Raw genomic sequence first — 27,917 nt, forward strand, 5'->3', positions numbered from 1 at the left:
TGCACCCTGACTGGGAATTGCACTGGCAACCCTTTGGTTCACAGGCTGGCGCTCCATCCACTGAGCCACACCAGCCAGGGTGTAGGTCCACAACATTTTCATGCCCCAAAAGGAACCCTGTGCCCATTGAGCACTTGCTTCCCACTCCTGCCTGTCTTACGGTTTTTGAAAGGTAAAATGCACACCTAGTAAAAAAAAAAATCAGTACAGATGGGACTATCCACAGGAGGCAGTCGCCTTCCTCATCGGGTCCCCAGGGGCCACCACTGTTAACAGTGTGTGCATGCATGTTCAGGTAACGGACCTGTGCACTGTTCCCCACCCTGCTTCCTGTCACTTAACTGCCTGAACTCATCCGCACCAGAGTGTGTCCGCCTGTTTCCATCTTATAAGCAGCTGCCCAACATTCCAGGATTGGGATGGTCTGTAATTTAAATGCAAACTGGATCATGTCTTTTCCCACTCAAACCCTCTTCCTCTTTCAATACTTTGTTCCAAAACCACTGCCCTGAAGGCAGTGCAAACCACTGCGCAACTCAGCCCCTCCTTTGTATCACCTCTGCATCTAGTAACTGCTTTTCCAGTTTAACAGGGACATGTTGTCCAGCCCCCATGGCTGTGAGCTCCTGGAGGTTAGGAGCTCTCTTCCTAGATTTTTTTAATCCTCATAGCCTAGCTTGGTGCCTGCACATAGTAGATGCTCACTAAATGTCAGGCGAGTGGCTTAGGGTAGAAGGCAGGGCCCAGAGGTTGTGAACCCTGACCAGCGGAGGTGAGGAGGTTGTGCTGGCCTTCAGGATGCCGACCACAGACCAGAGGGAGGTTCCGGTGCAGTCAATGCCCCTTGCGGCCCCTTTTCTGAGAAACTGCTGCCTGTGTCAGGCTCAGTGCCAGGTTCCGATTTACTATAAACCTACAAAATTCCTCCCCCCTCTCTTCCTTCCTTCTGTCCATCCACCCTTCCTTCTTTCTTTTAAATATTTTTTTTAATTTATTTACTTTTTAGAGAGACAGGAAGGGAGGGAAAAAAGAGAGGGAGAGAAACATCAATGTGTGGTTGCCTCTCAGGTGCCCCCACTGGGGACCTGGCCTACAACCCAGGGATGTGTCCTGACTGGGAATCAAACCAGTCACCCTTTGATTTGCAGGCCAGCACTCAGGCACAGAGCCACACCAGCCAGGGCTTCTTGCCTTCTTTCTTCCTTCCTTACTTCAGGCTGGTCCAGGGAGAGAACCTCACACCCACCTACCCACCCCTGGTGATCAGAGACAGCCCTAGGGCACCCTCAACCAGTGACCCTTGTGTGTGTCACTCAGGTCCTGCTTGTACCATGCTGTGTTTACCTACAGGACATATTTTATGTAAATAAATAAATAAATAACTTGTGGCCCTGGCCGGACAGCTTCATTGGTTAGAGTATTGTCCTGATCATCAAGATTGCAAGTTCGATCCCTGATTTGGGCACGTACAAGAAGCAACCAATGAATGCATACATAAGTAGAACAACAAATTGATGTTTCTCTACCTCTCTCTCCTTCCTTCCCTCCCTAAAATCAATAAATAAAAATTTTTAAAAATAGCCCTGGCTGGTGTGGTTCAGTGGATTGAGCACCAGCTTGTGAACTAAAGGGTCACCTGTTCGATTCCCTGTCAGGGCACATGCCTGAGTTGTGGGCCAGGTTCCCCGTGGTGGGCGTGCAAGAGGCAACCACACAATGATGTTTCTCTCCCCCTCTTTCTCCCTCCCTTCCCCACTGTCTATAAATAAATAAATACATATATTTTTAAATAACGTATCATTTTATAAACCCTACTTTAAAAATTATACAAAAAATTGCCTTTACTCATCCCCCCGACTTAGCACAACTGTGTTTTTGTTCCATCCCCTCCCAGCCTTGCCTGGGTCACACGTGACACTCATCTAGCCAGTCCAAGGGAGCAAGGGAGTCATCTCTCAGCGTTATGCCCTTTCCGGTGTATCTTCATGCAGCTCCCAGGGAGCCTGGGACTGTTCACAGGGAGAGGCCGCCCTGCCTGGGACGCTCGCTTGTCTTCAGTTTCCCACTGTTCTTCCTAAGGCCCTGCTCAGGCTGCCTGACTCTTCTTTCTTCTCTTGAAATGGCTTCTTCAGAGAAGTTCATTTTTCCAATCATTTGAGGTCATAATGGAATCTTAATGTCTTTTTCTCCCCAGCCATCCCCCTCTCTTCCCTCAGATCTTAGCGAAGTGCCATTGGCCTTCTCTCTGCCACCATCTTTCTGTGAGGACAATGGGCCCTTTTGTCCCCCTCAAAACCCTTGGAGGAGTCAAGACCTCACTCCATAACTCTCTATACCTCCCTATCCGGGTCTCTGATGTAAGTTTCCCAAAGCCCCTCCTTCTTTATTCTTGGAAATCCCAAGAATAAAGCTGCGCAGTGACAGGTCAGGGGCTCATGACATTGTGATTTCAAGCCAAGGACTTAGCTGTGAGGAGGAAGGCAGAGGTGTGCATCCTTGGCCACTTCCTTCCACAGCCCCAGCCCATCCCACCTCAGAGCCCTGCCCAGTGCTGGGAGGGCTAGAGCCAGGTGACCTAGCCCATCCTAGTGTAGGATGCTCCCTGAACCCTAGTGTAGGAGGCCGGTGGTGCCTGAGCCACATGGACCAGGCCCAACTTGTGTAGCCAGAGTTTCATTTCCACCACTCTCTAGCCACCTGACCCTGGGCAAATCGATTAACCTTCCTAGGCCTACTTCCTTTCCACAAAATGAAGGTAATGGTGAGCTCTCCCTCAGCGGTCATTGTGAGGATTAGCTAATACCCCAATAAATGTTTGGGACAGGACTTGCACACAGTTAGTGACCCCTAATGTTAGCTGTATGCGCCAGGCACCCTACCAGGGGTTGCAGATACAGAAAAGAGGCACAGGGACTCTCAGTGGGGAAGGTAGTGAGTGAAAAAAAAGTAGTAATGGAGTACAAGAAATGAAAAAGGGGCTGAGGAGGAGAAAAAAGATCAGGAGAGCTTCCTGGAGGAAGTGGCATTCTAACATTCTAAAGACTGAGTAGCATTCCCTAAGTAAGAAGAAAGGAAGAGCCCTGGCTGGGTAGGTCAGTTGGTTACAGAGCCATTCTGATACAGCAAGATTGTGGGTTTGATCCCCGGGCAGGGCACATCCGAGAAACAACCAATGCATGCATAAATAAAATGAAACAACAAATTGATGTTTTTTCTCTCTCTAAATAAAAATTTAAAGAATAAGGAATAGAAGTTAGTATAGAGAGAACTTCGGGCTCAAGGACACAGGTGAGGAAAGGGGCAACACAAGGGGAAGAAATGGGTGAAATAAGCCAGGCGGTGAAAGACAAATACTATATGATCTCACCTATAAGTGGATCCTAATCAACAAAACAAGAAGGCAAAATATAACCAGAGACACTGAAATTAAGAACAAATGGACAGTAACCAGAGGGGAGATGGGAGGGGCTAATGGAGGGAAAAGGGTGAAGGGTTTTCAGGAACAACTATAAAGGACGAATGGACAAAACCAAGGGGAGGTGGAATCAGGGTAGGGATGGCTGGGGTGCAGGGGAGAGGTGGGGAGAAAGGCAGAAAACTGTACTTGAACAATACAATTTTTTTAAATGGAAAAAAATTAAAAAAATAATAAAATTCCCAAAAAAAAGAAACAGGGAGGTCCTGGGAAGAGACCACCAAGGGTCCAGCCTATGTTAGAAGGACACTGAAGGATTCCGGGAGACAGACTGGTCAGATGTGCCAGTTGGGAAGATCCTGTAGCTTTAAGGTGAAGAATGGGTTGGAGTGGGGCAGTGAGACTGAACAGGCCAGTCGTGCAGAGGCTGTGAAAAAACCCAGGCCAGAAATGAAGGCCTACCCAAGGGGCATCAGGCTGCTTGCTGGTGGGGTCAGAGGTGAGTGCTGGGAAGCTGGGGAACCTTGGGGTTTGGTGAGTAATAAAGAATGAGCAGTGCATGACTCGAAGGCTGCTGGTGTGAACAGGAGGGTGGATGGGTGTGTCTCTTGCCCAAAATGGAAATAACCAAGTGGAAGCTGGTTGATGGTGATGAGGGTGGAGGATAAGCTCAGTGTGAGACATGCTTGTTCCAGGCGTCAGCAGCCCCACTGGAGACCCCATGTGATGTCTCATACCAGAACTTGGGCAGAAAATGAGAGGACGGGGATCGAAGCTGAATGGCTCCCTGAGCTCCATGAGGGAACGGTCCTGACTTCCCAGTCTTGGGATTTCAGCCATACTGGGGTTCTGTGCACTTTGCCTCCTGTGGACTGTTCTGTCCCTCCTTTCCTTGATCTGAATTCTCCCCTTGTACGCAGCCTCCCTGGAACTCCAGCCACAGCCAGCTGCCTGGCCTGGTCTTCCCTGGCCCTAGAACCTAAGTGTCTGACGTTATGAGGGCTGGTCCTGGGGCAGAGCTAGAAAGGTGCAGACGAAGATATGATCACCCAGTGAGGGGAGGATCCATCCTAGGACCTAGGCCTGTCCTTGCTTCTCCTTGTGACTCCAGGAAGGAATAAGGGTGTCTGGGCTGTAGGAAATGAGCCGGAAAGAAAGAAGTTGTAAAGGAGTGGGCAGCGAGCCGCAGCAAAAGAAGCCCACTCAGAAAGTCTGAATTGTCCCTCAGCTTAGAGAAATGGCAGTCATCGGTGACCTTGGCAAAGGAAGGTGCTGGGAAGGGATGAGGGACAGAGGGCAGGTGAGGTGGAGACACGGAGTAAAGATTCCTCTTTCAAGAAGTTAGAGTCTAGGGCAGAGAGAGGTGCGGAGGGCTGTAGCCATGTGGTGGTGGCCTCCTCTCTTTTCAAACAGGACAGAACTGGAACTTCCGTGGACTCCAAGTTTAGGGTGGCAGACCCAGCCTCACCAAGGGGAAGAGAGCGGGACGGACGTTCCTGTCCTAGAAGTTGGGACTGAGAGTCCAGTGGGAGGGTCAGGCCCAGGAACCCCACAATTCACGGGGAGAAGGCTGAAAACAGCTCCACCCAGGATGTTCAGGGAAACTCTTTAATGTCAGAAGCAGGGCTTGGAGCTCAAGAGAGACCCACCCAGGAAGCAGTCACCCAGGGATCCTTAGACGGGAGGGACAAAAGACCATAGGGTACCAGAGCTGGTGGGAAGATAAGGCAGACACTTGGGGTGCCAGACCACCACTTGGGATCAGCAGGGAAGTCAGTTCCAGGCCAGGCTGCGTGCTGAGCTGAAACCATTAGCTGCTGCTCCAGAAATAAGTGCAGCCCTGCAGTACAAGCTTCGAGTGGGGACAGGAAGGACAGGGACCCCAGAAATCCGGGGAAGCCTCCACAGGTCGCAACACTGACGAAATTCAAACCAGTCACGCCGTCATCTTAGGAAGCAGTGACGTCCTTCCCCACAACTGAAGTCTGGGCCCAGATGCAAAATAGGGAGACAAATGCCGGGGAGGGGGTTCCTTTTCCTAGGAAGCCAGGAGAGAAGTACCAGTTTCTAAGTCGGGGGCTGGTAGGTCTGGGTGTGGAGGAGACTGGGGACCGGGTCAGGGTAGAGCGACCAAGAGACCCAAGCAGAGGCCAGGACTTCAGAGGTGGGCCGGGGGCTTCCCCGGGGGCTGGAGCAGAAGAGGCAGGCGCCCGGGACTCGAGATTTGGCTCGGTATGCTCGGAACTCAGATCGCTCCAGGAGGAGGAGAGAGTGGTCCTAGGTCCCTGAGGTCAAGGCCGTGAGAACACAACGGCCACGATCCGCGCCACAAAATGCAAAGAAAAAGAACCCACAGAATCGAGTACCGGCTGGCGCCACGCAGCCGCAGAGGAGGCGGAGCGCCTCCACGTCCAGCCCCGTATGATAATGTGGCGCGCCACCGCCCCGCCCCGGTAGGGGGATCTGACGGGCGCAGCGCCGTGGGGTTCGAGAGGCCGAGAGGTTCCGCAGCACATCCGCGGAGGCCTAGATGGAGCGGCACGCCAGAATCACGGCAGCCGGGGTGGCGGCACGGTATAGGGGCGCGCAGCGAGCTGCTAAGGCGTGCCGGGGCCGTGGCGCCCCCACCGGCACGAAGTGGTACGGGCCGAGGGGGCGGGGATAGAGTCATGTGACACGGCTGCTGCGGCCATTTTGTTCTGCGGTGCTGATATTTAGAGCGCAGCGGCTGACGGGCTGATCGCCTTCGCAGCCGTCAGATCGCTTGTTCCTTGCTCGCCTCCCGCTCGCCGCCTTCCCGCCTCGCCCAGCCGGTCCTCGGCCCCACCTCGGCCCGCTGACCTCGCCCCTTCCCCACCCGCAGACATGTCCGAGGCCAAGAGCGGCCCCGAGTACGCCTCCTTTTTCGCGGTCATGGGCGCCTCGGCCGCCATGGTCTTCAGCGGTGAGCGCCGCGGCAGGAGGGACTCGGGAGGCGGGGGGCGCCAGGGCATGTGGTACTCGTGCCCACAGTCCGCTAGGGTTCGGTGTGTGACGTCACTCTGACGTAATTCCGAACCTTCGGGGGTCCCAGGCCTCACGTGACCGCGGGCGGGGTTCGGGCCCCAGAAGGCTGCCTGGACCATCAGACGTTCTCTGCAGGGCTCACGGGCTAAGCTGGAGTGCGGGTCCCAAGGGTATCCCGGGGGTACACAGGCCGGCCTCCCTGCCCCAAGTCTGTGACGGTGCGGGGGTGGGGCGGCGGTGCCGCTGCCATCTTAGTCCCGGGAGAGGAGGGAGGGAGGCTGGGGTGGATGCACGCGGTCCTGCGCTTGCTTTGCATCCGTCTCCTCCCAGTCCTGCGGGCAGGTGTGACATCACAACTCGGAAAGCTCCCCCGACGCGGGGCTGGCCCTGTCTTTGGACGGCGGGGGCGGGGGAATCGGGCCCAAGCGCTCTCAGCCGAGGTCCACAGTCCTCACCCTCCCCCCACCCTGGCGTGGGTTAGGTGGGTCTGTACCCAGAGGTAGGTGCTTCCGGTTAGGACTTGTCACTGTTTCCCAATAGCTCTGTGTGGGTGGGTTGGGAAAGCTGGGCTGAGGAGTTGGTGCTGAGAGCCGACAGGGACCCAGAGATGGGAGTGTTTGGAATTGAGGGGGGCGGGGGGGACCAAACAGGCCAAGGAGGAAGGGAGTCTGGCCAGCATCAGTGTTGTGTTGTCACCTGCTGAGAAGCTGCTTTGGGATGGGCGAAAAGGTTGCACAGAGCCTCAATGTCGAGAGGATTGGGTCTTTGTCTTTAGGAGAGTTTTCTAGTTTTGACCCCAATGAATGAAAGAATGAATAACCTTCCTTTCCTTCCTTCCCTGAGGCCTGGTATTGGGAGGGGCGGCCCTAGGTATGGAGAAAGGGGCCTTCCAGGGTTTTTTATGGCACCCTGCTTTTGAGGTTGAATCTTGGCAGTCCTACAGTGTCGAATGAAGTGAAAATTGGTCTACCTGGGAGAAGGACCTTTGGGGTAGGCTCAGGAACATGCAACCGAGGGAGGTGAGTCCTGGTCCATCCAGATGCACTCCCCATGGACTGGTCTGGACTGGTCTGGTTTTTGGCTCTGATGACCACGCCCTGCCCCACCCTGCTTGGTGAACTGGGAGGCTCCCTATGCAGGTATGTTGAGGGTTTGAACACCAAACAGTCTCTGCTGACTGTAAACACTTGTGAGGTGGGGACTTGGGGGCTCTGCTCTCCTGGGGGCCTCCCTCTGCCTGAGCCTGACTGTCAGTCACGAGCCACTGAGTGAGCCCTGCCCTTCCCATCATGTGTAAGTAAGAGGTCATTTGTGGTGGGAGAAGTGGTCTGTACTTCCCCTTCCCTCCCAGCCAACGTCTGCTCTTTCCACATTTTCAGGAGCTAACTTTTCCAGGGCCTCCAAGCAGGTTGCTGTGCCCCCTTACCCCAGCGTATTCTGTGTTTTTCTCCGAGGGATTCTGCTTTGCCTGGCCACCTGTGGGGTGCTGCTTGTGCCTTCATTCATTCGTTCAGCAAGTCTTGATTGAGCTCCTACTGTGTGCCAAGCACATGGAGACATGAATGAACAAAACAGATGCCTGCCCACATAGGATTCTGGCTGTCACTGCTTGCTCCTGAAGCTGAGTTTGCCTCCTGAGCCCTTGTCTGTACCTAGCTCCTGGCCTCCCTCTTTTTACCAGGTGCCTCTGTTCGTCTCCTAGAACTTACTTGGTACTTTTCGGATTAAGCCTGACCAGCAGATCTCTGAAAGTTACTGAGAGTAGGACAGCACTGGCCCAGGGTTATTTGCTTGCCGCAGGCTCCTGGTGGTTGAGGCCGCTCATTCCTGTTGGTCTGAATGCAGTTTCACTCCTGTTCCCTTCCCTACATTGGGCTTAATGTGGTTGACTGACTTCATTTCTCTGTTTAAACATGTCTTTCTCCAAGGCTTGTCTTCATCCACCTCCTTGCACCTATGTGAACAAGCCCCTCATTTCTCAGGCATCAGGTGTTGCTGCCTGGCTGATTCCAAGCTGTCCCCCGCTCCTGGCCTAGATTGCCCTTGGCCTGCCTAGTGCTTTGCTGATCGGTCGTCTTACAACCAAATGAGGCCCACTCAGCTCTCAGGCCTTCCCAGTCCCCATCTCCCATTTCAGCTTCCCTTTTTTTCTTAACTTGTGACAAAAAGTCCTGTCAGTTCTTTCTTCATCATACCTTCCACAAAGCTTTCGGTTGTTCCTTTTCCGTATTTTCTATGACTTCCTCCCTGCTGGCGGACACCCTCTGTTTGGTCCTGCGTTCCCGGAACTGCTGTCTGATTGCAATCTTCCGTCTCCCACTGGATCTGGAGCCCTGTCGGGCTTGGCCTTTGGAGCTGGCATCCCCGGCTTTTTCAGACACCTGCTGCCGCCCACCAGACTGCTTTTCTCACCTGATGGTCATCCCTTTTTCTTCCCTTCATTCCTCTTGTAGCCTCCTTGGCCCCAGCTATGTGGACTCCCTGCCTCTTGCAACTGGCTTCTATACTGAGTTCCCTGTAAACGATCTCCATGTAAACTCAGTGCCATGTGGCAGCCTGTGCCCTCCCCCTTGAGCAACAAGTCATGGCACTGGCCCCTTGCATATATGTGACACAGCCGCATGTGCAGGGCCTGCGGTAGAAGCCCAAAGACGGCACTGTAACCAGGAGAGTTCCATGAAAGGCTTCATGAAGACAGAGGCCCTGGGCAGGCTGAAGGCACTGAATGTGTAGGCAAGGCAGTGTTGAGGTGCCTCCAGCACCACGGGGAGGAGGCAGGCGGTGTTGATCCCTCTGTTCCCCCCCTTGCCTTCTCCCTCCAGTTGCTCTCCATCCAGTGCCATCTTGGTTAGCATCTCCATTCGTGCTGTTCAGAATCTTCTGCTCACCGTCACCCCTCTACTCAGATGTCACCTCTATGAAGCACTTCCCCAGACTCCATCACCACCTTCCCCACATTCCTGGAACATGTCACTGGTTGGAGGTGCCATATCTGTCTTCTCTCCAAACTTTTAGAGCCCTGAGAAGGCAGCGTCCCTCTGAACTTGTGGCCTTAATAGATGAATAAAATGTGCAGAGGAGTGGCCAGGATTGTCCTGGTTCTTTCCATCTTCTACCCCTGTTGTCTTCTGCTCAAGAAGCATAGTGGGACCCTGGAGAGCAGGTGATGGGAGTCATAAGAGCTGCCTTGGCCCACCGTGGTTCTCTTCTCTGCTAAAGTTAGTCTAGACCTTGAAGACAGAAGCCAGGAAAGGGGAACTTTCAGGAGGGCAGTGTAAGAGGAGGAGACAGGTTGTCCTAGAGCCCCCTACCTCCATTACTGGAGGCCTTGGGCAGAAGCTGGACTTCTGGGAGGTCTGCCAAGGCTTCACAATTGGCCTGGGTGATGGCTCCACATACCCATTGTCTTCCTGTGTCCTGTCTTCTTGGCTCACCCTTTCTCTCTGCGTATTTAGAGAGGATTCTCTCCAAACTTAAGGGGCTAGGCCTGCTGTGTGGCTGAGGGTGTGTTCATCCCATCCACACAGATGGCAGCCCTTCCAGCAGTGTGTGCTAGGGCTGGGAGTGCTGGGGAGTCGGGAAACTAGCCTGGGAGGACAGGACTTGCCAGGCTGCTTCCCCTGACCAGTGGTCAGGCCGTGTGTGCAGTGGGGCTCTTCCAGCATGTTGTCCCTGGGCACAGCCCTAGGGCCAGCGGGGGGCTGACACAATCATTTCATACTTTTCCAAGCCTTTTCTGACCTGAGTGCCTGAGAATCTAGGGATAAAACGTGTCCAGAATCTCCAGCAAGGCATCAGGGGCCCAGCCACCTGTTTCCCTGTGGGACTGTTGCTGGGCTGTTAAAGAGTTCCACCTTGTAGGTTGTGAGCAGCTGAGCTAAAGCTGCTTGGGAGTATGGGGTCGGTGTATCAGGCTTGGGGAGTTCTGGTGAGCCCAGGTTGGGGGTTTCCTACCAAAGCAGAAGCTCACATAGGCGCGCACAGCCAACAGCCACAAGGACCTCTGGTAGAAGAAAGGAACAGTTAGTTGCCTAGATTCCTTGCGTGCTCAGCTGTGACCATCTCCCCTGAGGGCCACTTCCTGCCCCTGGCTGGGTGCCACCTTCATCTCCCCATTGCCTGTGATAACCTGAGGTTGCCCTCAACTGTGTCAGAACTACCCCCAGGGCCCTGGTGTCAGATGCTCTGGGCTCACCTTGCCTCCCCTCACCCCCAACAGCTTTGGGTGCTGCCTATGGTACAGCCAAAAGTGGCACCGGCATCGCAGCCATGTCTGTCATGCGGCCAGAACTGATCATGAAGTCCATCATCCCCGTGGTCATGGCTGGCATCATTGCCATCTACGGCCTAGTGGTGGCAGTCCTCATTGCCAACTCCTTGAATGAAGGCATCAGTCTCTACAGGTGAGTGCCGGGTTCCTCTTACCACACCCACCCCCTTCCTGGGGTCAGGCCACTGCACAGGGCAGGGGGACGGGCATCTGGCTAGTGGCCCATCCCCACCATCTTCCCCGGCAGGCAGCTAATGTCTATCTTGTGTCCTTTCTCCCCCAGGAGTTTCCTCCAACTGGGCGCTGGCCTGAGTGTGGGCCTGAGTGGGCTGGCAGCTGGCTTTGCCATTGGCATTGTGGGGGACGCCGGCGTGCGGGGCACTGCCCAGCAGCCCCGACTATTCGTGGGCATGATCCTGATCCTCATCTTCGCAGAGGTGCTGGGCCTCTATGGTCTCATCGTCGCTCTCATCCTCTCCACAAAGTAGCCCCTCTCCAAGCCCACCAGCCACAGAATATGATGTAAAGACCACCCTCTCCTCATTCCAGAATGAACAGCCTGACACACAGGCACGGGGAAGCTGCCCCCACCCCCAGTAGTTGGTCTTGTAAATGCGCAGTGTCCTAGTGCCCATCGTCTGTTGCCCCCACCCGCCCCGTGCTGTGGACATCTGGGCCCACTCATCACCCATCCAGGTCCCCTAACCAGTGAGGATGCTGGTTTCTGGCCACCTCCACCCCTCTACCTGCCCTAGAGTGCTCTGTATAAGGATGAATTCGAGTTGTCATTTTCACTGGATGTTTATTTATAAAGATTTGACCTGTTCGCACGTTTGTGGAGCAATCCTCCCGTCTCCCAACTATATAGTAATCTTTAGAGTGTTGCTTTGTGGGGTTACCGTGTGCCCTGAGACTTTGGATGGAATCACTGTCCTCCAGCCCTGGCTGCGGGGCAGTGTACTGGGCCTGCCAGGCCTGGAGCCTTGTCCAATAAAATTCTCGGATGTGACTGGACGTCTGTGTGCAGCGCTTGTGTGGGCCAGCGGGAGGAGGCGGGCCGCGAGTTGTGTTATCACGTGGGCACGTCAGTCACGTGATGCAGCGCCTTAGTCAGCTGGGAAGTCATGTGAGCGAGGCTACCCTGCAAGCTAGCGGTAGCAGGCGTACCAGTCGCCTGCAGGCTTTCGGAGCCGCTCAGCTCACACAGTGCAAGATGCGCAACGGGAAGGGTAGCGTGCGGGCCCCGGTGCTCCAGTTCACCAACTGCCGTATCCTAAGGGGCCGGAGGCTGCTCAGGTGGTGTGTGGCGCCGGTGGGTGCGGGGCCTGTCACTGCTGGGGTGGGGCTGGCGGGTGCGGGGGTCCAGCGATGTGCAGTTGGGGGTGGGGTGCTGGTCCGCAGATCCGAGTCCTGGCCCCTCTCTATCCGCAGGGAGGACCTTTGGGTGCGGGAGGGCCACATTGTGGACCCAGAAAAGCTGTTCTTTGAGGAGCGGCTCGTGGCCGACCAGCAGCGGGACTGCGGAGGCTGCATCCTGGCGCCTGGCTTCATCGACGTGCAGATCAATGGTGGGGTCCTGGGCCCGGAGGTGGAGACCCAGGGGAGGGGCTCGGAGCACTGTGCTATCTCCTCTTTTCTGTGGCCACAGGTGGATTTGGCGTTGACTTCTCTAAGGCCACACAGGATGTGGGTTCGGGAATAGCTCTGGTGGCCCAGAGGATCCTGCCGCATGGAGTCACCTCCTTCTGTCCCACCTTAGTCACCTCACCACCTGAGGTTTATCACAAGGTAAGGTCAGGCTCCCGACCCCGACCTCAGGCAAAGGGGGCCTGAGAAGTAATACCTAAGTCCTTAACTTAAATATCTTCTCCTCTCCCCACAAATGTCCCCTGATACCTGGATTTGACCTTAACCTGCTGGCCTCCCTCAACCTGGTCCTGGGGTCCTGCCCCCTGGTCTTTCTCAAATTCAGGTGTCCTTCTGCCTGCCTCTCTGGACCCCTACCCCTTCCCCTTCCCCTAATACCTCCTCCCCCATTTCCTCTCTGACTGTCCCCTTAGGCCTGCACATTGGCTGCCTCAGCGCCTTCACCCGCCTCTCCTATCCTGCACTCTGGCTACCTCCAGGCTCCAGAAACTGCCTGCTGGACAGAGGCCGCTGGGGACTTCCCCACATCCTTAGCTGCTTTTCTCAGGCTTTTCTTCCTGTAATATGCCTGTGGTATGTGGTAAACAGGCCTTCCAGGGAGAAGCTCCGTTGTAACCCAGGCTTCCCATGCTGCTCTTGCCTACATCCCACACTCTCCCACTTCCCACTTTCTGATCTTTTCCAACATTCAGGTGAGAAGGGCAGGAAGGGAGAAAGATCAGTGTGCAAGAGAAACATCAATCGGTTGCCTCTCCCACGCCCCCAACTGGGGACCTTGTCCACAACCCTGGCATGTGCCCCGACTTGGAATTGAACCTGTGACCTTTTGATTTGTAGGCTGGCACTCAATCCACTGAGCCACACCAGCCAGGGCTAAGAAATTTACTTTTTATGCAGGGTCTTCACTTTACTCTTTGACATGTATTATTTGGTCTCATTTTCTATGCATGTGTGCATGCTCTTTTTTTCCAGAGGTGTCTGAGAGTAGGTTGTGTATTTCATGCCTTCTTACTTCTTAAAACTTAACTGTTACTTAAAAGCGTGGGTATTCTGTTGTGTGAGTGCAGTGGGGATATTGAGTTTAGGAAGTTAACAGTTATCCTTTAAACTACCATATTTGTTCCAGTTGTATAGTTTGTTTTCCTCCCAGTATAGGATCCATTCCAGGATCACTGATTGCATTGCCCTCTGTGGGGCTTCCTCCTGGGTGCGTGGACAGAGTCAGAGCCAGGAGCTGCGGGAGGTGGATGTGGGCTCCCGACTTTACCATCTGTCAGCTGGGAGACTTGGAGTATGCCTATCCTTCTGAGTCTGTTTCCTCAAACCTAGAGTGAGAATAATAATGGTATTCATCTTTTAGGGTTGTCGGGCGCTCAGCACTGTGCTTTTACATGTTAAGCACTTGGCCAATGTCAGCTGTGGACATCTTTCTGGAAACTTCTCCCAGCTCTCCCATCAGAGTCGAATGCTAAAAATCAAACTCGTTTGCCTGCCTCACACTGGCCCCTGGTTCTGTGTTACCTCTCCTAGTCACCATCCCATGATTTACTCTATATGGAGTCCTGGAACAAGCCCGCCCGCTTGCCCATTTGTTGTCTGTCCTCCCCTTTCCCAGTCCCCAGTAGCGAGGCTTAGTAACTGTTACCCTAATCTCCTGAAGAGTGACCTTCCCAAGATACAGGGCTCAGCACATCATGCACACTCCTCTCTCTCGCCCGTATCTGCAGGATAAATACCATCCTCCCAGACATTCCCTCCCTACCTGCAAAGCCTTTGCTCTTTCCCGAGGCACATTCCAGCCATCTGAGGCATTTGCTCTTCTGCCCCGCAGCTCTCTGCCTGGAAGCCTTGCTGTGTCCGCTGTACCGGCTGGTTCACATGCTTGCCCATCTATCTCCACAAGCAATCTGCTCATTGTGATTCAGACTGTGAGGCCTTTTTCCTTAGGGGGGAGTTTCTGGACAGTAGGACTTGTGTCTTACATTCTCTCCCCCGAACTCACCATCCTCCTTAAGCACTTACAGGATAAAGAGCTTGGAAGCAGAGAGTAAACTGACTTACAGTGGAAATCGTGGAGGGATTTGAATATGAAAAATAAAATTCGGCTTTCATCTTAGAAACTACAGGACTGTTCACTTGGATATCTCCGCTGCCCTTCCTCCCATCCATCCCCCCTTCCTCCAGGGCCCATTCACACTGGGCAGAACTGTGCTGCCACTTTGTCAGAGTTACCCAGGTTCTGTGTCATGTTCTGGTCCGTTGAGAGATCATCTGCTCTTTTTCTGTGGCCTCCTTCTCCACCCTTGCCCTTCGTTACCCTTTCAGGAGGAAGATTTGCTTGCATTGTTCTCTGCTTGCGGTCCGTTTCTGCAGAGGCAGCATCACGCACCTCTCAGGGTGGCAGCCAGCCCATGGCCTCCGGCCCCATGCACCCGCCACACTTTGACCTTTCCCACTGCTTTCCTCCCTGGTAGGCGCCTCATTCCCTTCAGCTCCACACTGCCCTTGACACTCTGTTCCCTGCTTAGTGCTCTCTCGCTTTCCCTTGTAAAACCCACTCATTGTCTTTTCCTTAATCTTTAGTGAGTTTATATATGTCACATGGCTTGTTAGGAAAAATAGCAGCCCTTTGTTCCCACTGAGGGACAATCACTTTCAACTCAGTTGACCCTTTGGAATTTGCCCTTATATCTAAAAAACTACGCTGGTGCCCCTGCTTGACTTCAGTGTATGGCAGTATGCATTTCCTTCCCTCCTGCCAGGAAGGGTAAGGGTCGGCTCTCTCTGGCCCCTTGAGCCCTCTCTTATGCTCTTGCAGCCCCCCATCCTCCCCAATAGTTTATTGTAATTTTGGTTAGCTTAGTCGTTGGGACTGTGGAAAGGATTGTAGCTCATTTAACTTTTCTTGTCAACTCTGTTTTCCTTGGAGTTACTACTCTGTTTACATAGGGTTTGTTGTTTGTTTGTTTTAATCTACTAACTCAGTTCCAGGTTTTCTGCCAGTTGTTTCTTTCTCCTTTCAGGGTATTCGGACAGCCCAAGGTTCCATTTGTTTTGTCTTTCTGTGGAAGCCTTTGAGACCTATTCTTCCATCATAGGCTGCCCGTCTCACTGGGATGAGTTGTCCTGGGAGTCCCCTTCCTCTCACCTGGGGGGCGGGGGGGTCCCTTGGCCTCTTTCTGCTGGATCTTTCTGTCCAGTATCCTGTGTCTCCCTCTTTGCTGGTTTACACCTTTGGTGGAGCATATCCTCCAGTGACTTTTGGAGGAAAGGGGGTCACAAGATGTAAATGTTCTGAGATCTCAAAGGTCTGAAAATGTCTTTATTGTCTTGATCGCTGTTTTGGCTATGTTAGAATTCTAAGTGAGTAGCCATTTTTCTCTAGAATTTTATGTATTTTTAATTATATTTTACTGATTGTGCTGTTACAGTTGTCCTGATTTCCCCCCTCCACCCAGCAGGCCCAACTCCCTCAGGCAGTCCTGCTACCCTTGTTCATGAGCCCAGGTCACTTGTGTAAGTTCTTTGGCTACTCCCTTTCCTGTGCTGTACTTTATGTCCCCGGGGCTGTTCTGTAACTACCTGTTCCTACTTCCTAACCCCTTCGCCTCTCACCCATCCTCCCACACCCACCCTTCAATCTCTTTATCTTTAACTTTTGGCGTTTTAATTATAATGTGTTTTGGGGTGGGCCTCTTTGCATCTGTCTTGTTTGGGACTCTCTGCTTCCATGTCTATTTCCTTCACCAAATTAGGGAAGTTTTCTTTCATTATTTTTTCTAATAGATTTCCAATATCTTGCTCGTTCTCTTCTTCTGGCAGCCCTATGAAGTGAATGTTGGATTGTTTAAAGTTGTCCCACAGGCTGATTTCACCATCCTCGTTGTTTTGTTTTTCTTTAAAGATTTTATTTATTTATTTTTAGAGAGGGGAAGGGAGGTAGAAAGAGAAGGAGAGAAACATCAGTGTGTGGTTGCCTCTCGTGCTCCCCTCACCAGGGACCCAGCCTGCAACCCAGGTGTGTGCCCTGACTGGGAACCAAACCAGCGACCCCTTGGTTTGCAGGCCACATCAGTCAGGGCCATGCTTGTCTTTTTGGATTCTCTTCTTGTTGTTCTGATTGGTTGCTTTTTGCTTCCTTATGTTCCAAATCATTGATCTGATTCTCGGCTTCATCCGCTCTACTGTTGTTTCCCTGTAAACTGTTTTTTATTTCAATTAGTGTATCCCTCATTTCCGATTGGATCTTTTTTATGCTGCTGAGGTCCTCACTAAGTTCCTTGAGCATCCTTATAACCAGTGTTTTGAACTCTGCATCTGATAGATTGCTTATCTCCATTTTGTTTAGCTCTTTTTCTAGAGTTTTGATCTGTTCTTTCATTTGGGTCATGTTTCTTTGTCTCCTCATTTTGGCAGCCTCCCTGTGTTTGTTTCTGTGTATTAGGTAGAGCTGCTTTGACTCCGTGTCTTGGTAGTGTGGCCTAATGCAGTAGGTGTCCTGTAGGGTCCAGTGGCACAGCCTCCCCTATCACCCAGGCTGCGTACTCGAGTGGGCTGAGTGTGGGCTGAGTACACCCTCCTCTTGAGGGTTGAGCCTTGGTTGCTGTTGGCAGATCAATGGGAGGGATTTACCAGGCTAGTTAGCTGCAGGGATAGGCTATGACCACTGACCACCAACCTCCACCCTCCGTGCAGGACCAGCTGTGCAGGGGCAGGGTGGAGGGGCTCCAGCTTGGTCTGAAGCTGTGCTCTGGGCTCACCGGCCCCGGGGTTTCCTGGGCGGTGCACACTAAGATCAGCCCCCAGCTGTGTTTTGACCTGGGCCGGGGCTGACCTATAAAGCAGTCTGAGGTGGCTGTTTCTGGTGCCGGACTTCAAGATTTCCAGGCAAAGCCAAATTGTGATCTAGGCTGCTAGTTCCAGGCCTCGAGCTCACTGGAGCCAGCTGCTGCCTGTTTGAGAGGATTTAGGAAGTTGTGAAAAATGAGCCAAGACCATTCATGTGGGAAAGCAGCTTGGGTGGGCCTGTAAGTTACTGTACTTTTTGGACCATAAGACGCACCTAGGTTTTAGAGGAGGAAAATAGGAAAAAAAATTTTGAAGCAAAAAATGTAGTAAAATATTCAATAGCATCAATAACATAATACCCCCCCCCCGCCCGCGAGCCAGGTAAGCTACATTTGATAAGACGCACCCCCATTTTCCTCCCAAGTTTGGGGGAAAAGTGGGTCTTATAGTCTGAAAAACATGGTAGGTGGGGCAGAGTCTCTGGGGATCTCCAAGGCTGGTCAAGCTGTGTTAGCCAGGTGGGTGGAATCTTAGCTATGGCACCAGTCTGCCGGCTCTGTGGGGTGGAGAGGGCCCAGAAAAGGGACAGTGGTCTCTGCTCACCTTGATGTTAGACACCTCAGCCTTCCCCTGCACGCCACTAGTGCCCCTCAAGGCACCACCCTGTAACTGGAGCCCAGAGGGAGTGAGTCTGAGTAGGTGAGTCTGTTAGTGGGTTCCAAGAAGAACTGCTTGGGGTTCCAGCAGTTTCTTCTACCGACTCAATCCCTGCTGGTTTTTGCAGCCAGAAGTTGTGGAGACTTATCTTCCTGGCACTGGAGCCCTGGGCTGGGGGGCCTGGCGTGGGGCTGGGACTCCTCACTCCTGAGATACGTCTCCCGAATTTTTATCCACCACACGTGGATGTGGGCCATTCCATGTCTGCATTCCTCCTACCAGTCTGGATGGATGTGGTTTCTTTAATTCTGTAGTTGTCAGTCTTCCATTCAACTAGATTTTTGTCAGTTTTGAGCGATGGTTGGTCTATATTTTAGTTGTAATTTAGTTATGGTTGTGCAAAGAGGTGAGGCATGTCTGCCCACGCCGTCTTGACTGGAAGTCCTCTAGAATTTTCCAGGCATTGCTATATTGTCTTTTAACTTCCAGCATTGCTGATGAGAACTTGGAAGCTGTCTGACCCCGGACCCTTTGTATGTGACCTGTTTCTTCCCTCTGCAAGCTTGTGGGATCTTCCTTTTGCCACTGGATTCTAAAGTCTCAGGGTGACACGCTGGGGACTGGGGGCAGTTCATCTACTCTGCCAGCCTTTGGCAGGCCCTTCCAGCCCCTACTCCTCCCCAAATTTAGAGTTTCAGTCTGGAAGTTTGGGGGGGTTTTGTTTTTCTTGAATTATTTCTTTGATGATTTTTCTCATTTCTCTGTCTTTTCCTTCTGGGGGTTATTCTCCTACTGGGCCTCCTGGACGCTTGTCTCTTTTTTCTCTTCCTTTTTGACTCTGTTTTCTGGATATTTTCTTAGGTTTTTTTTTTTTTTTTTTACCTTCCATTTCTTCTCGTGCTCGCACTCGCTCTCGCGCGCGCTCTCTCTCTCCCTCTCTCTCTCTCTCTCTCTCTCTCTCTCTTTTGCTTCAGTGCACATTTTCCTTAACCTAAAAGTAAAAAGACATTTTAAGGGGAGAGGCAAATAAGGATTTGAGATTTTAAAAAATAGTTTTTGGGAATCAATGCGATTGAGGGGAAGTCCAAATAATGTTCCGATTTGGAGACAAAGGCAATGGGTATTTATGAGAAGGAAAAAGAGAACAATTACGTGAATAGAAGGGAGGCATTTTTGTTGGTGTGGATAATATAACAGTGATATTAATTGTGAGTGGTATTTTTGACTTTCAGTTCAGTAGTCATAATTTCTTGTTATCTTTGCAGACAGTCCTTTGGAACACAGTGTTGGTTAAGCCCAGTCCAAGGGTTATTTTGCCCCGTTTTCACATGCCAAACGTGTGCGGTAGAAGGCGTGCGGGGCGGCTCCTGTGGCGTGGCCACTCTGCCTCCGTCGGACAGTGCTGCCGTTCACTTTGGCGGCGCTTGCATGTGGAAGTGCGTGCTTTTCCCCAGGAATGTTCCTTTTTTCTAACATCCCGTTCTTGTTTCATGGGTGTGAAACCCCTTCTCACAAGTCCTCCTGTCCTTGGGTGTCTTCTGCGCAGTCACTCGTACCCTGTCGTTTGTTCATTTGTTGTGCTTTCCGTGTGTCCCTTCAGAGGCTTGCCCACGCTGCTGGTAGGCCGTGGTCATCTGCTCCGATGGAGAGCATGTCTCAGCCAGCCACCAGAAGCACCCAGCCTGGGGAGGTTCCTGCGGGCACCCTTAGGGTGAGATCCCTGAGTCCTTTCTCTTGGGCTGATCGGATCCCCGGAGAAGAGTTTTCTTGTTCTGCTCAGAGGGAACGGTCCTGACTGACGACATTCCAGGAGCATTAAAAATATAAACTTCGTTTAATTGCCCCATTATCTGCTTCTACCCACCTGTCTGGTTTACTTCTCCAGGCGCTGGGTGGGGCACACTCAGGGATGCAGCCGCTCTTCAGCGGGGCTCCTGCTGTTGGTCCCCCAACTTCTCCAGGCGCCAGGTGCTGCCAAGGCCTGAACCCGTGGGGGCTGTGGGGCCTTGTTTCCTACCAGCTCCCACTGTGCTGCCCACATCTGCCCAGCATCTACTTGCCAGACTCCCAAGTTGGCCTGCCCTTCCTGTCTTCTCTGTCACACTGGGTTTAAGCCTCTTACTTCTCTGTACTTTGGCCCAGGCTCACCCCAGGGACTCTGCAGTATCCTATGGGCTCCCTGCTGGGATGCTTGCCTGCCCGCCTGCCTCCAAGATACTACATCGTGTGAACACTTATCACACAATGAACTCTCCCGACTGTGTCCAGCTCCAGGCACAGCATGGCTGCACCATTGATGCCTGAGCCCCTGCTTCGCCCCCTCACTCTGCCTGGATTGCATGTACTCCTGCCTCCGACCATGAGGGAGGCCAGGCCCATCACCCTGTCTGGGTCCAGGCCCTCAGGGCGTGCACTTCACTGTGTCCCAGCTGCTGCTGGGACCGGGGTCATCTTGAGGGCCAGGGCAGGTGGAGCTGCCCTCGGTGTCCATGCACCTGATCCCTGCCTGGGGACTTCTCATATCCTGGTCCTCACAGGCAGGCTGGTCTTACGTCCCAAGGCCTGGCAATTCTTGGTGCTTCTGACCTTGTGTGCTGCTTGTTCTGAGCATCGTGCTTTCCCTGGCCATTGTTGGGAGCCTTTGACCATCTTCTAATACCTGGTGGAAGGCCAGCGGGTGCTGGGCTGGGCTCTGAACTCTGACCTTGGCTGGGCTGTAACCTCTGGGTGCTGGGCCATGGGAGGCAGGGCTTTAACAGCTGGTTCCCCCCAGGTCCTTCCTCAGATCCCTGTGAAGAGTGGTGGTCCCCATGGGGCAGGGGTCCTCGGTGAGTGGCTGACCCCTCTCCCTGACCCTACCCTGGAATGTTCCTTGGGGACCTGTTGGCAGCCTGTACACCTCTAGATGCCCAAATGGGGCGGTAGGGCGGGCAGATGAGAGGGGCCAAAGCAGGGGCTAGAGGGTGGGAGGCCTGCTGGAGCCATCTGCTCCCCTCTTCTCAGGGGTGCATCTGGAGGGCCCATTTATCAGCCGGGAGAAGCGGGGTGCACACCCTGAGGCCCACCTGCGCTCTTATGAGGCCAACGCCTTCCACGACGTTCTGGCCACCTACGGGTCCCTGGACAACGTTCGCATCGTGACTCTGGCTCCTGAGCTGGGCCGCAGCCATGAGGTGATCCAGGCACTGACAGCCCGTGGCATCTGTGTGTCCCTAGGTGAGGGGGTGTATCCGCACTGGAGGGGGCAGGCCCACTGGAGGGGCCTGGCTGGTTGCAGAATCTGATTCAAGGTCCCTGTGCAGGGCACTCAGTGGCCAACCTGAGGGTTGCAGAGGAAGCCGTGCAGAGCGGTGCCACCTTCATCACCCACCTCTTCAATGCCATGCTGCCTGTGAGTGCTGCCCAGCTCCTGGGCGGGTGGAATCCGAGGCCCCTGCTGTGGCTCAACATTCTCTCTCCTGACCCTGCCCAGTTCCACCACCGTGACCCGGGTATTGTGGGGCTCCTGACCAGTGACCGGCTGCCTCCAGGTCGCCACATCTTCTATGGGATGATCTCCGACGGCATGCACACCAACCCTGCTGCCCTGCGCATTGCCCACCGGGCCCATCCCCAGGGTGAGCCGCCGGGCAGGGTGGTGGCAAGTAGGAATACCAGGTGAGGCAAGTCCTGAGGCCTCTTCATGTCCAGGGATGGTGCTGGTCACTGACGCTGTCCCTGCCCTGGGCTTGGGCAATGGCCGTCACACACTGGGGCAACAGGAGGTGGAGGTAGATGGGCTGACGGCCTATGTGGCAGGTGAGTGACCCTTGTCCCCACTGGCTGCCCACATTAGACGAGCCCCTCAGTCCCTTTGGTGGGATGCAAGAGCCTGCCAGGGTGACCCCTGCCAACCCACACCCCATCCAGTGTGCCTGGTGGTCCCCCAAGCCCCTCCCCACCCCCCAGAGCTTGTCCTCTCTGCTCTCAAGGCACCAAGACACTGAGCGGCAGCATAGCCCCGATGGACGTCTGCGTTCGGCACTTCCTGCAGGCCACAGGTCAGCAAGGCCCGTGTGTGCGCGTGTTGGGTGTGGAGGCTGCATCTGAGAGAGACTGGAGGGAACGGTGGGGACCACTAGGGTCCTGTGCCCACATCCCTAGTCTGTCATGTCTAGTGGGGTTCCCTGGGGATGGGCACTGGTAATGTGGCCAAGGACCCACCCAGAGGGAGTTTACAAGCAGGGGGAGAGGAGGACAAGCAAGCAAATGGCTGGAACCCGGGGTGACAGGCACCCAAACCATGGCGTCCGTAGGTCTTGGCCTGGGACCTATGGGATTGCAGGACTTGGCAGGTGCGGAGCTGTGGGGAGGTGAAGGGGACCAGAGCAGCAAGTAAGGCTCCAGGGTCAAACTCTGTGGGGGCCTCTCAGGGGGGATTGTCGGTTCCCGGGAAGGTGGGCAGAGGGTATCTGGCAGAGGCTGTGGTTGGCCAAGCCCCATGGGATGCTCGGCAGCACCCAGGGTACGGTTGTTATGCTGGGTGCTGAGGGTCACCAAGGTCTAAGGTGCTGTTTAGAGTAGCAAGGAGACAGGCTGGGAGGCAAGAGACAGCTGTGGCCTCGCTGGGGGCGGGGTGGGGGGAGTGATTCAGGAGGCAGAGAGAATTGGGTTTATTGTACTTCTTGGTGGGGGGTAGGGGCAGAGCATCTAGTCCCAAGTGGCCTCATGGATGCCCAGAGCACTACTTTGTTGTAGGGTGCTCTCCCTGGGACTCAGGTGGAGAAGGGGCCCGTGAGCATTTGGGTCCAGATGGTCCCTGCAGGGCTGGGATGGGCGAGTGGCTGGGAACGATGGGACTGGGGGACCTTGTCAACCTGCTGCAGAGGCCTGGGATGTGTCCCCCAACCCAAGCCGTAGGACTTGGAGCTCCGGTGCTGTGGAGATGAGGGAAGGGGGCACCTAGGAGTCAGCTGGGGATTGAGGATGGTCACCCAGCTGTGTCTCCTGAGCAGGCTGCAGTGTGGAGTCCGCCCTGGAGGCTGCGTCATTGCACCCTGCCCAGCTGCTAGGACTGGAGAAGCACAAGGGAACCCTGGACTTTGGGGCTGATGCAGGTGAGAGCCCTATGTGGAGCGGCCTGGGCAGCCTGAAGACTCAGTAGTTCTTGGGAGGCCTGGGACAGGGACAGGGAGGGCAGAAGGGAGACATCTTCCCTATGTCCAGGCAGTCTTACCCGGCTACCAGCCTTGGTCTGGCCCCCCTTTCCCATCAGGCCAGGCTTTCTGGCATCCGAGACAAAGTCAGACAAGGCACTGCTGGGACCTTTCTCCCTTGTCCCCCTGCTGCCAGGAATCTTGGTTCCAGGCCCTCAGTCAGTCCGTGCTGGGCCAAGGCATCCTACACAAGTTGTGTCCTAGGCCTTGGGCTGGGGGTAGTGGGGCAGCCCCACCCCTGCCTTCTTCTCACAGCCCATCTCTGACCCAGACTTTGTGATGCTCGATGACTCCCTCCACGTCCGGGCCACCTACATCTCGGGCGACTTGGTGTGGCAGGCAGAGGAGGCCCGGTAGTGACCAAGGATCACAGTTGGAAAGGACACCCCGCCCCATCTGGACACTGTCAGCGCCGGGCCATCCAGGAGCTGGTCTCTGGGGAGTGAGTAGGAACCCCGCCTCAGGTGGACGGCCTTGGCCCTGGAGGCAGCTGGCTTGGATAAACCGTGTACCCCACAGGGCTCGCCTGGTCTCCGAGTTTTGCTTCAAAGTGGGCTGCTTGCTGTTTCCACTGTCACCCTGATGGTGGTCCTGGGGGGGCAGGGTGTGTGTGTGGCTTAGGGTTGGGAGTGGCTGGACTCCAGCTCCGCTCGGCCCGGCGAGGGGGCTTTGTGGGGTCCATGACAGTGATGGCAGGGCCCCTTTCTGTTACAAGGATGTGTCTGAGGTCTGCAGACCTGCGGGCAGGCGTGTCATTTGGGAATGAAGACCGGAGCGGGGAAGCCACGGGCGATAGCCTGGAAAGCTGAAAGCTGGCAGGAAGGAGCTTGGGGACAGTGAAGACAGACAGCTGCAGAAGTTTACTCATTGTGTGGGCTGAGGGAAAAGCTCCATCTTGGAATTTTAAACAGGGAAGCATTGATTGTGGACACAAATTAAGAGATGGGCAGGGAAGGGCCTCAGGTGGGCACTGCAGAGGTTTGGGAGGCCGGGTGTATGTGGGTGTCCCATGGTCTTGCTCTTTACACCGGAGTCGTGCAGTGCCTGGGCACACCACCCAGCAACTGCTCCCCTACCTTCGGAGGAATCCACACTGGCCCCGGGACCCCAGGCTGCTCAGCTGGTTGCAGAGGGCATAGTTGAAGGGCTCCTGAGGTGCCCGTGGCCGCTGCTCCGTGGCCTGCCCAGCCCCATTGCACCTTCGTGAGCCCTCGGGTCTCTCAGGCTCCAGTTCTTCTGGCGTCTTTTCTGAATAACCCCGTCTCCAGCTCCCGCTCCCAGGAGCGTGTGATGAGCCATCCTGCGCTCTAGTGTGTGCGCAGCTGTGGGTGAGCCTGTCTGGCATTGGTGGGCAGTTTGTGCTCACCAGTGTCCTGTGCCCTGCAGCTGGAGCCTACCTCTGAGTCTTCTCGCCCCTGGCAGAGGTCCCGGGAGAGGGCAGGTGAGCGCAGCTACTAGCTTAGAAGGTGAGCAGCGGTTGTCAGCTTTCTGGGACCAAGCCTTGTCCTAGTGATCTGTGGGTATTCACTTGCTCCATTTGCCTGCCAAAACTCTGGAGGGACGTCCTGTTTGTTGTCGGGGGCACTGAGTCCCAGAGCAGGTGAGCATCAGGGCCAGCATTTGGCCTGGACAACCCTGGGAGTCTTCCCTTAGACTGGCAGTAAGGCCTGTCTGGGTGGAGAATCATGGAGGGACTGGTTGAGATGGTGGCCAGCCACGTGACACCAGAGATGACAGGAGCCAGCTCTGGCTGGAAAGAAAGCGCTTCAGGCAAAGGGAACTGCCCTACAAAGGCCAGTGACACACAGGCGTAGTGTGTTGGAGGAGAACTAATGGCCACTGGGGCTGGAGAGTGGTCCAGGGGTAGGGGACTGGAGCTGGGCCCTGCAGTCGTTGTGGGGTAGTTTAGATTTTGAAGTGTTGGGACAGTGGCTGGAGGGTCCTCCTTTCATTTTTATTTTATTTTTAAAAAATATTTTGTTTATTTATTTTTAGAGAGAGGGGAAGGGAAGGAGAAAGAGAGGGAGAGAAACATCAATGTGTGGCTGCCTCTCACGTGCCCCCTACTGGGGGACCTGGCCTGCAACCCAGGTGTGTGCCCTGACTGGGAATTGAACTGGCGACCCTTAGCTTCACAGACTGGCACTCAATCCACTGAGCCATGCCAGCCAGGGCTCATTTTTATTTTTAAAGTTGTGGTGAAATACACGTAACAGCGACTGTCTTGGCCATTTTTCAGCGTACATGCTGTTGGTGTTAGGCACATGCACGCCACTGTGCGATCGTCTCCACCATCTCCCCATTTTCATCACCCCAGACGGAAGTTGCACCCATTAAACACTAACCCAGATTCCCCCTCCACCAGCCCTCGCACCGGCCTGTCCACTTTGTTTCTGAGTCTGAGGCTGCCCTTTTAAGTATGCCTTCAAGTTGCTACGGGGTGTGGTGCTGGGGGTGGCAAGGAGACCCTGAGGGGCAGGCTGTGAGGTGGCGGCACGACCAGAGACAAGCGAGATGGGAGGACAGGCTTGCCCTAGTGTGGGTGTGGACTACGGGGGCAGAGGTGGTGATGCTAGGTTTGTCCCTGACTCACTGGTGAGTCAGGGTGACTCACTGAGAGGCTGGGATGGGATCCCTGGGAAAGTGACTAGTGTGTCCTCAGCATCTCCCTGGCTTGTTTAATGTACATGAATGGGGAGACTTGGGGGCCGAGTGTTGGCCATAGTGAGGGCCCCCTGACTGCCAAGTTTGGGAGCCCCGTGGCTTTGACTTATACATGTGGACTCTGCCAACCACATGTGGGCCCTGATGCTGGAGGAATCCCCTCTGAAGCCTGTGGCTCTACATCAGGGTGACAAAGGCATCACAGGGGAAGGTGCGCTAAGGGCTGGAGGCTGATTTACGGAGAGGTTTTGGTGTTGGGGGTGAGAAAAGGCATTTAGCAGTGGGGGATGGACGGCAGCAGCCCCACCCCGGAATAGGGGCTGGGTCTGAGCGACAGGGCTTTTACAGTGAATCTGCGGTAGGCAGTTAAATAGCATGAGCAGGGTAGGGAAGATTGGCCGGGTGCGCGGGCCACCAGGGCTGAGAGCCCCAGGTGCTTAGCAATGGGGCAAAACTGTAAGTCCTTTCATTACCACTCCCTTAAGCAATAAGCTCTGGAGATGACGGCTAGGCCTCAGCTGGGTTTCAGCTCCAGGCCCAGAGAAGTGAGCTGCAGTGACTAATGACCCTCTGCCCTGGTGCTAACCAATCAGTGATCACGACCCCGAGGAGCTACATCTGAAAAGCTGATGAAAAGTCAGATCCACTCCTGAGACCTCCATATAAGAGCCCCCAGCACTGAGGACCCACAGCAGTTCCATGGAACACCCCCAAGCCTTTCCCGGTCCGCTTTCCCCCACGCGTGTCTTCCTTGCCTCTCTCCTAAGCCCCAAGGGCCCTTATTTTGCCTCTGTAACTTGTTTCCTGAGTCCATTTCTTCTACAGCTCACTTCTACCTCTGTGACTTTCTAAATAAACTTGCTCTTTGAGCAAGAGTGAGAGTCTTGTCTCAATTCTTTCTTAGCCAGAACTCCAGTACCCCAGGTGCCAAACCCAGGACCAGTCTGACTCCAGTAGTCTAACCCTTTGTGTCATTTTGCCCCCAACAAACAGTTGGCTCTGCTGTGCCCTGGGCTGGGGGCGCCCAGAGGCACTGGATCAGTGTGTGGTGCAGCATGCCTGGAAGAAACACCTTTGTGAGGGGTGGGCCCTGCAGGGCGGTTGGGATGCCCCAAGGGAGGCATGTGCCACGTCAAAGCAGTAGGGACACGCGTTGTCCTCTAAACCAGTGAAAGGGTGGGCCAGAAGCCAGGAGGGCGCCTGGGAGCCTGAGTCCCAACACCCCTCACCACACCCTGCGGACCAGACGTGGCCTTAATATGCTGGGCTCTGCCCCTGCACTGCCTCTGGGGCCCCAGCATGCTCCCCCTTCCTCCCATTGCTCCCGGGCACCTCGTTGTTTCCCTCCCCATCGTGACTCTAGGGACCCCCAGGCAACCCAAACCTTCTATCCTCCCCACTTCCTCTCAGGGCTCCGAAGCCCTCCATCACTAACAGCTGGCGCAGTTCCCACGTGGCACTGGGCTTTTTTTCCCCACGTTTCTGTTTGGGTTTGTTTTATAAACTGACACTGCACTTGATACAGTACTCTGCCATTTCCTATTTTTTTAGTCAAACAACATGAAGTGGAGCGCTCCCCTGGGAGGAATACGGAAATCTCTATTTTACAAAGGTAGCCAGTGTTCTCCAAACTGGAGGTTCCCTAACCTAACAACTGTATCCCAACATGGACAGTTCCATCTCTTCTCACCCCCACCCTAGCTGCTCCTGATTCCTGACTCTCAGGAAACGTTGGATAATGGTGCTTTATGCCTTTAAGTTTTGGGGTAACTCAATCCACATACCTTGCCTCTCACCAGGACAGAGCATTGGACTGGCCTGGCTTGGGCTTTGCACACTGGTTGCCATTCAGGCCCCACAAGAACTGAGAACTGTCCTACCTTCTCTCTCAGCTGCTGCTCCCTGCCCTGCTCCTGCTCTCTGCTCAGCTACTTTTCTCAGGACCTCACCGCCCCCCTCCCCTCACCCCTACCCTGAGGGGTGAGCCCTGAAGTGGGCTCCACCTGCTGCTCCACTAGGCTCCAGTGTTCACTGTGTTCTTGCTCCCCTTCCTGTACTCTGACTTACTCAAGAACTACGTGGCCACGCTTCGGTGTAATAGGCTCTGATTTTAAAAAAAGTTAAAAGACTCCAGTTCATATTCTGCAACTTGTTGCTTTGCCTTCAGAGCTTTGCGCTGTTCTTTTCAGTAACTACGTAGAATTTTCCAGCATGAATGTATCAACACTTATCATTCTCCTGTTGATAAGAATTTTGGATGTGTCTTCTTCATTTT

General features: G+C 54.3%; 2 protein-coding genes across 9 annotated transcripts; both read left to right on the forward strand.

The window, feature by feature from the left end:
- Positions 1-6,106: 6,106 nt before the first annotated feature.
- On the forward strand, positions 6,107-11,705 carry ATP6V0C (ATPase H+ transporting V0 subunit c). Its single transcript, XM_024553240.3, has 3 exons — positions 6,107-6,359; positions 10,641-10,824; positions 10,975-11,705. Exons 1-3 carry the CDS (start codon positions 6,281-6,283, stop codon positions 11,177-11,179), a joined length of 468 nt encoding a protein of 155 aa, XP_024409008.1. The 5' UTR covers positions 6,107-6,280; the 3' UTR covers positions 11,180-11,705.
- Positions 11,706-11,806: 101 nt separating this feature from the next.
- On the forward strand, positions 11,807-26,082 carry AMDHD2 (amidohydrolase domain containing 2). 8 transcript variants are annotated; one of them, XR_008427328.2, is made up of 14 exons: positions 11,808-11,990; positions 12,123-12,259; positions 12,340-12,479; positions 19,049-19,219; positions 19,384-19,494; positions 20,557-20,611; positions 20,787-20,999; positions 21,086-21,174; positions 21,256-21,400; positions 21,474-21,581; positions 21,755-21,823; positions 22,778-22,879; positions 23,250-23,420; positions 23,694-26,082. XR_008427328.2 is itself a non-coding variant. In XM_053928353.2 (13 exons), exons 1-13 carry the CDS (start codon positions 11,905-11,907, stop codon positions 23,333-23,335), a joined length of 1,512 nt encoding a protein of 503 aa, XP_053784328.1. In that variant the 5' UTR covers positions 11,809-11,904; the 3' UTR covers positions 23,336-26,082. The 8 variants fall into 8 exon arrangements, 7 of the variants coding, with proteins under 7 accessions (XP_053784342.1, XP_053784328.1, XP_053784337.1 ...); XM_053928353.2 differs by having other exon boundaries at positions 11,809-11,990; positions 23,250-26,082; XM_053928362.2 differs by having other exon boundaries at positions 11,809-11,987; positions 23,250-26,082.
- Positions 26,083-27,917: the final 1,835 nt, after the last annotated feature.

This window comes from Desmodus rotundus, chromosome 1 (assembly GCF_022682495.2).
Source record: "Desmodus rotundus isolate HL8 chromosome 1, HLdesRot8A.1, whole genome shotgun sequence".
Classification (NCBI taxonomy): domain Eukaryota; kingdom Metazoa; phylum Chordata; class Mammalia; order Chiroptera; family Phyllostomidae; genus Desmodus; species Desmodus rotundus.

What these genes read in the sequence shown, in the direction of transcription:
- ATP6V0C (XM_024553240.3), top strand. Translation starts at nt 6,281, where the DNA reads ATGTCCGAGGCCAAGAGCGGCCCCGAGTACGCCTCCTTTTTCGCGGTC. An exon ending in GGCCGCCATGGTCTTCAGCG is followed by an intron (nt 6,360 to 10,640) that starts GTGAGCGCCGCG and finishes CACCCCCAACAG; the next exon opens with CTTTGGGTGCTGCCTATGGT. An exon ending in GAAGGCATCAGTCTCTACAG is followed by an intron (nt 10,825 to 10,974) that starts GTGAGTGCCGGG and finishes TTTCTCCCCCAG; the next exon opens with GAGTTTCCTCCAACTGGGCG.
- AMDHD2 (XM_053928353.2), top strand. Translation starts at nt 11,905, where the DNA reads ATGCGCAACGGGAAGGGTAGCGTGCGGGCCCCGGTGCTCCAGTTCACC. An exon ending in GGCGGCGCTTGCATGTGGAA is followed by an intron (nt 19,220 to 19,383) that starts GTGCGTGCTTTT and finishes GTGTCCCTTCAG; the next exon opens with AGGCTTGCCCACGCTGCTGG. An exon ending in TCTTCAATGCCATGCTGCCT is followed by an intron (nt 21,175 to 21,255) that starts GTGAGTGCTGCC and finishes GACCCTGCCCAG; the next exon opens with TTCCACCACCGTGACCCGGG.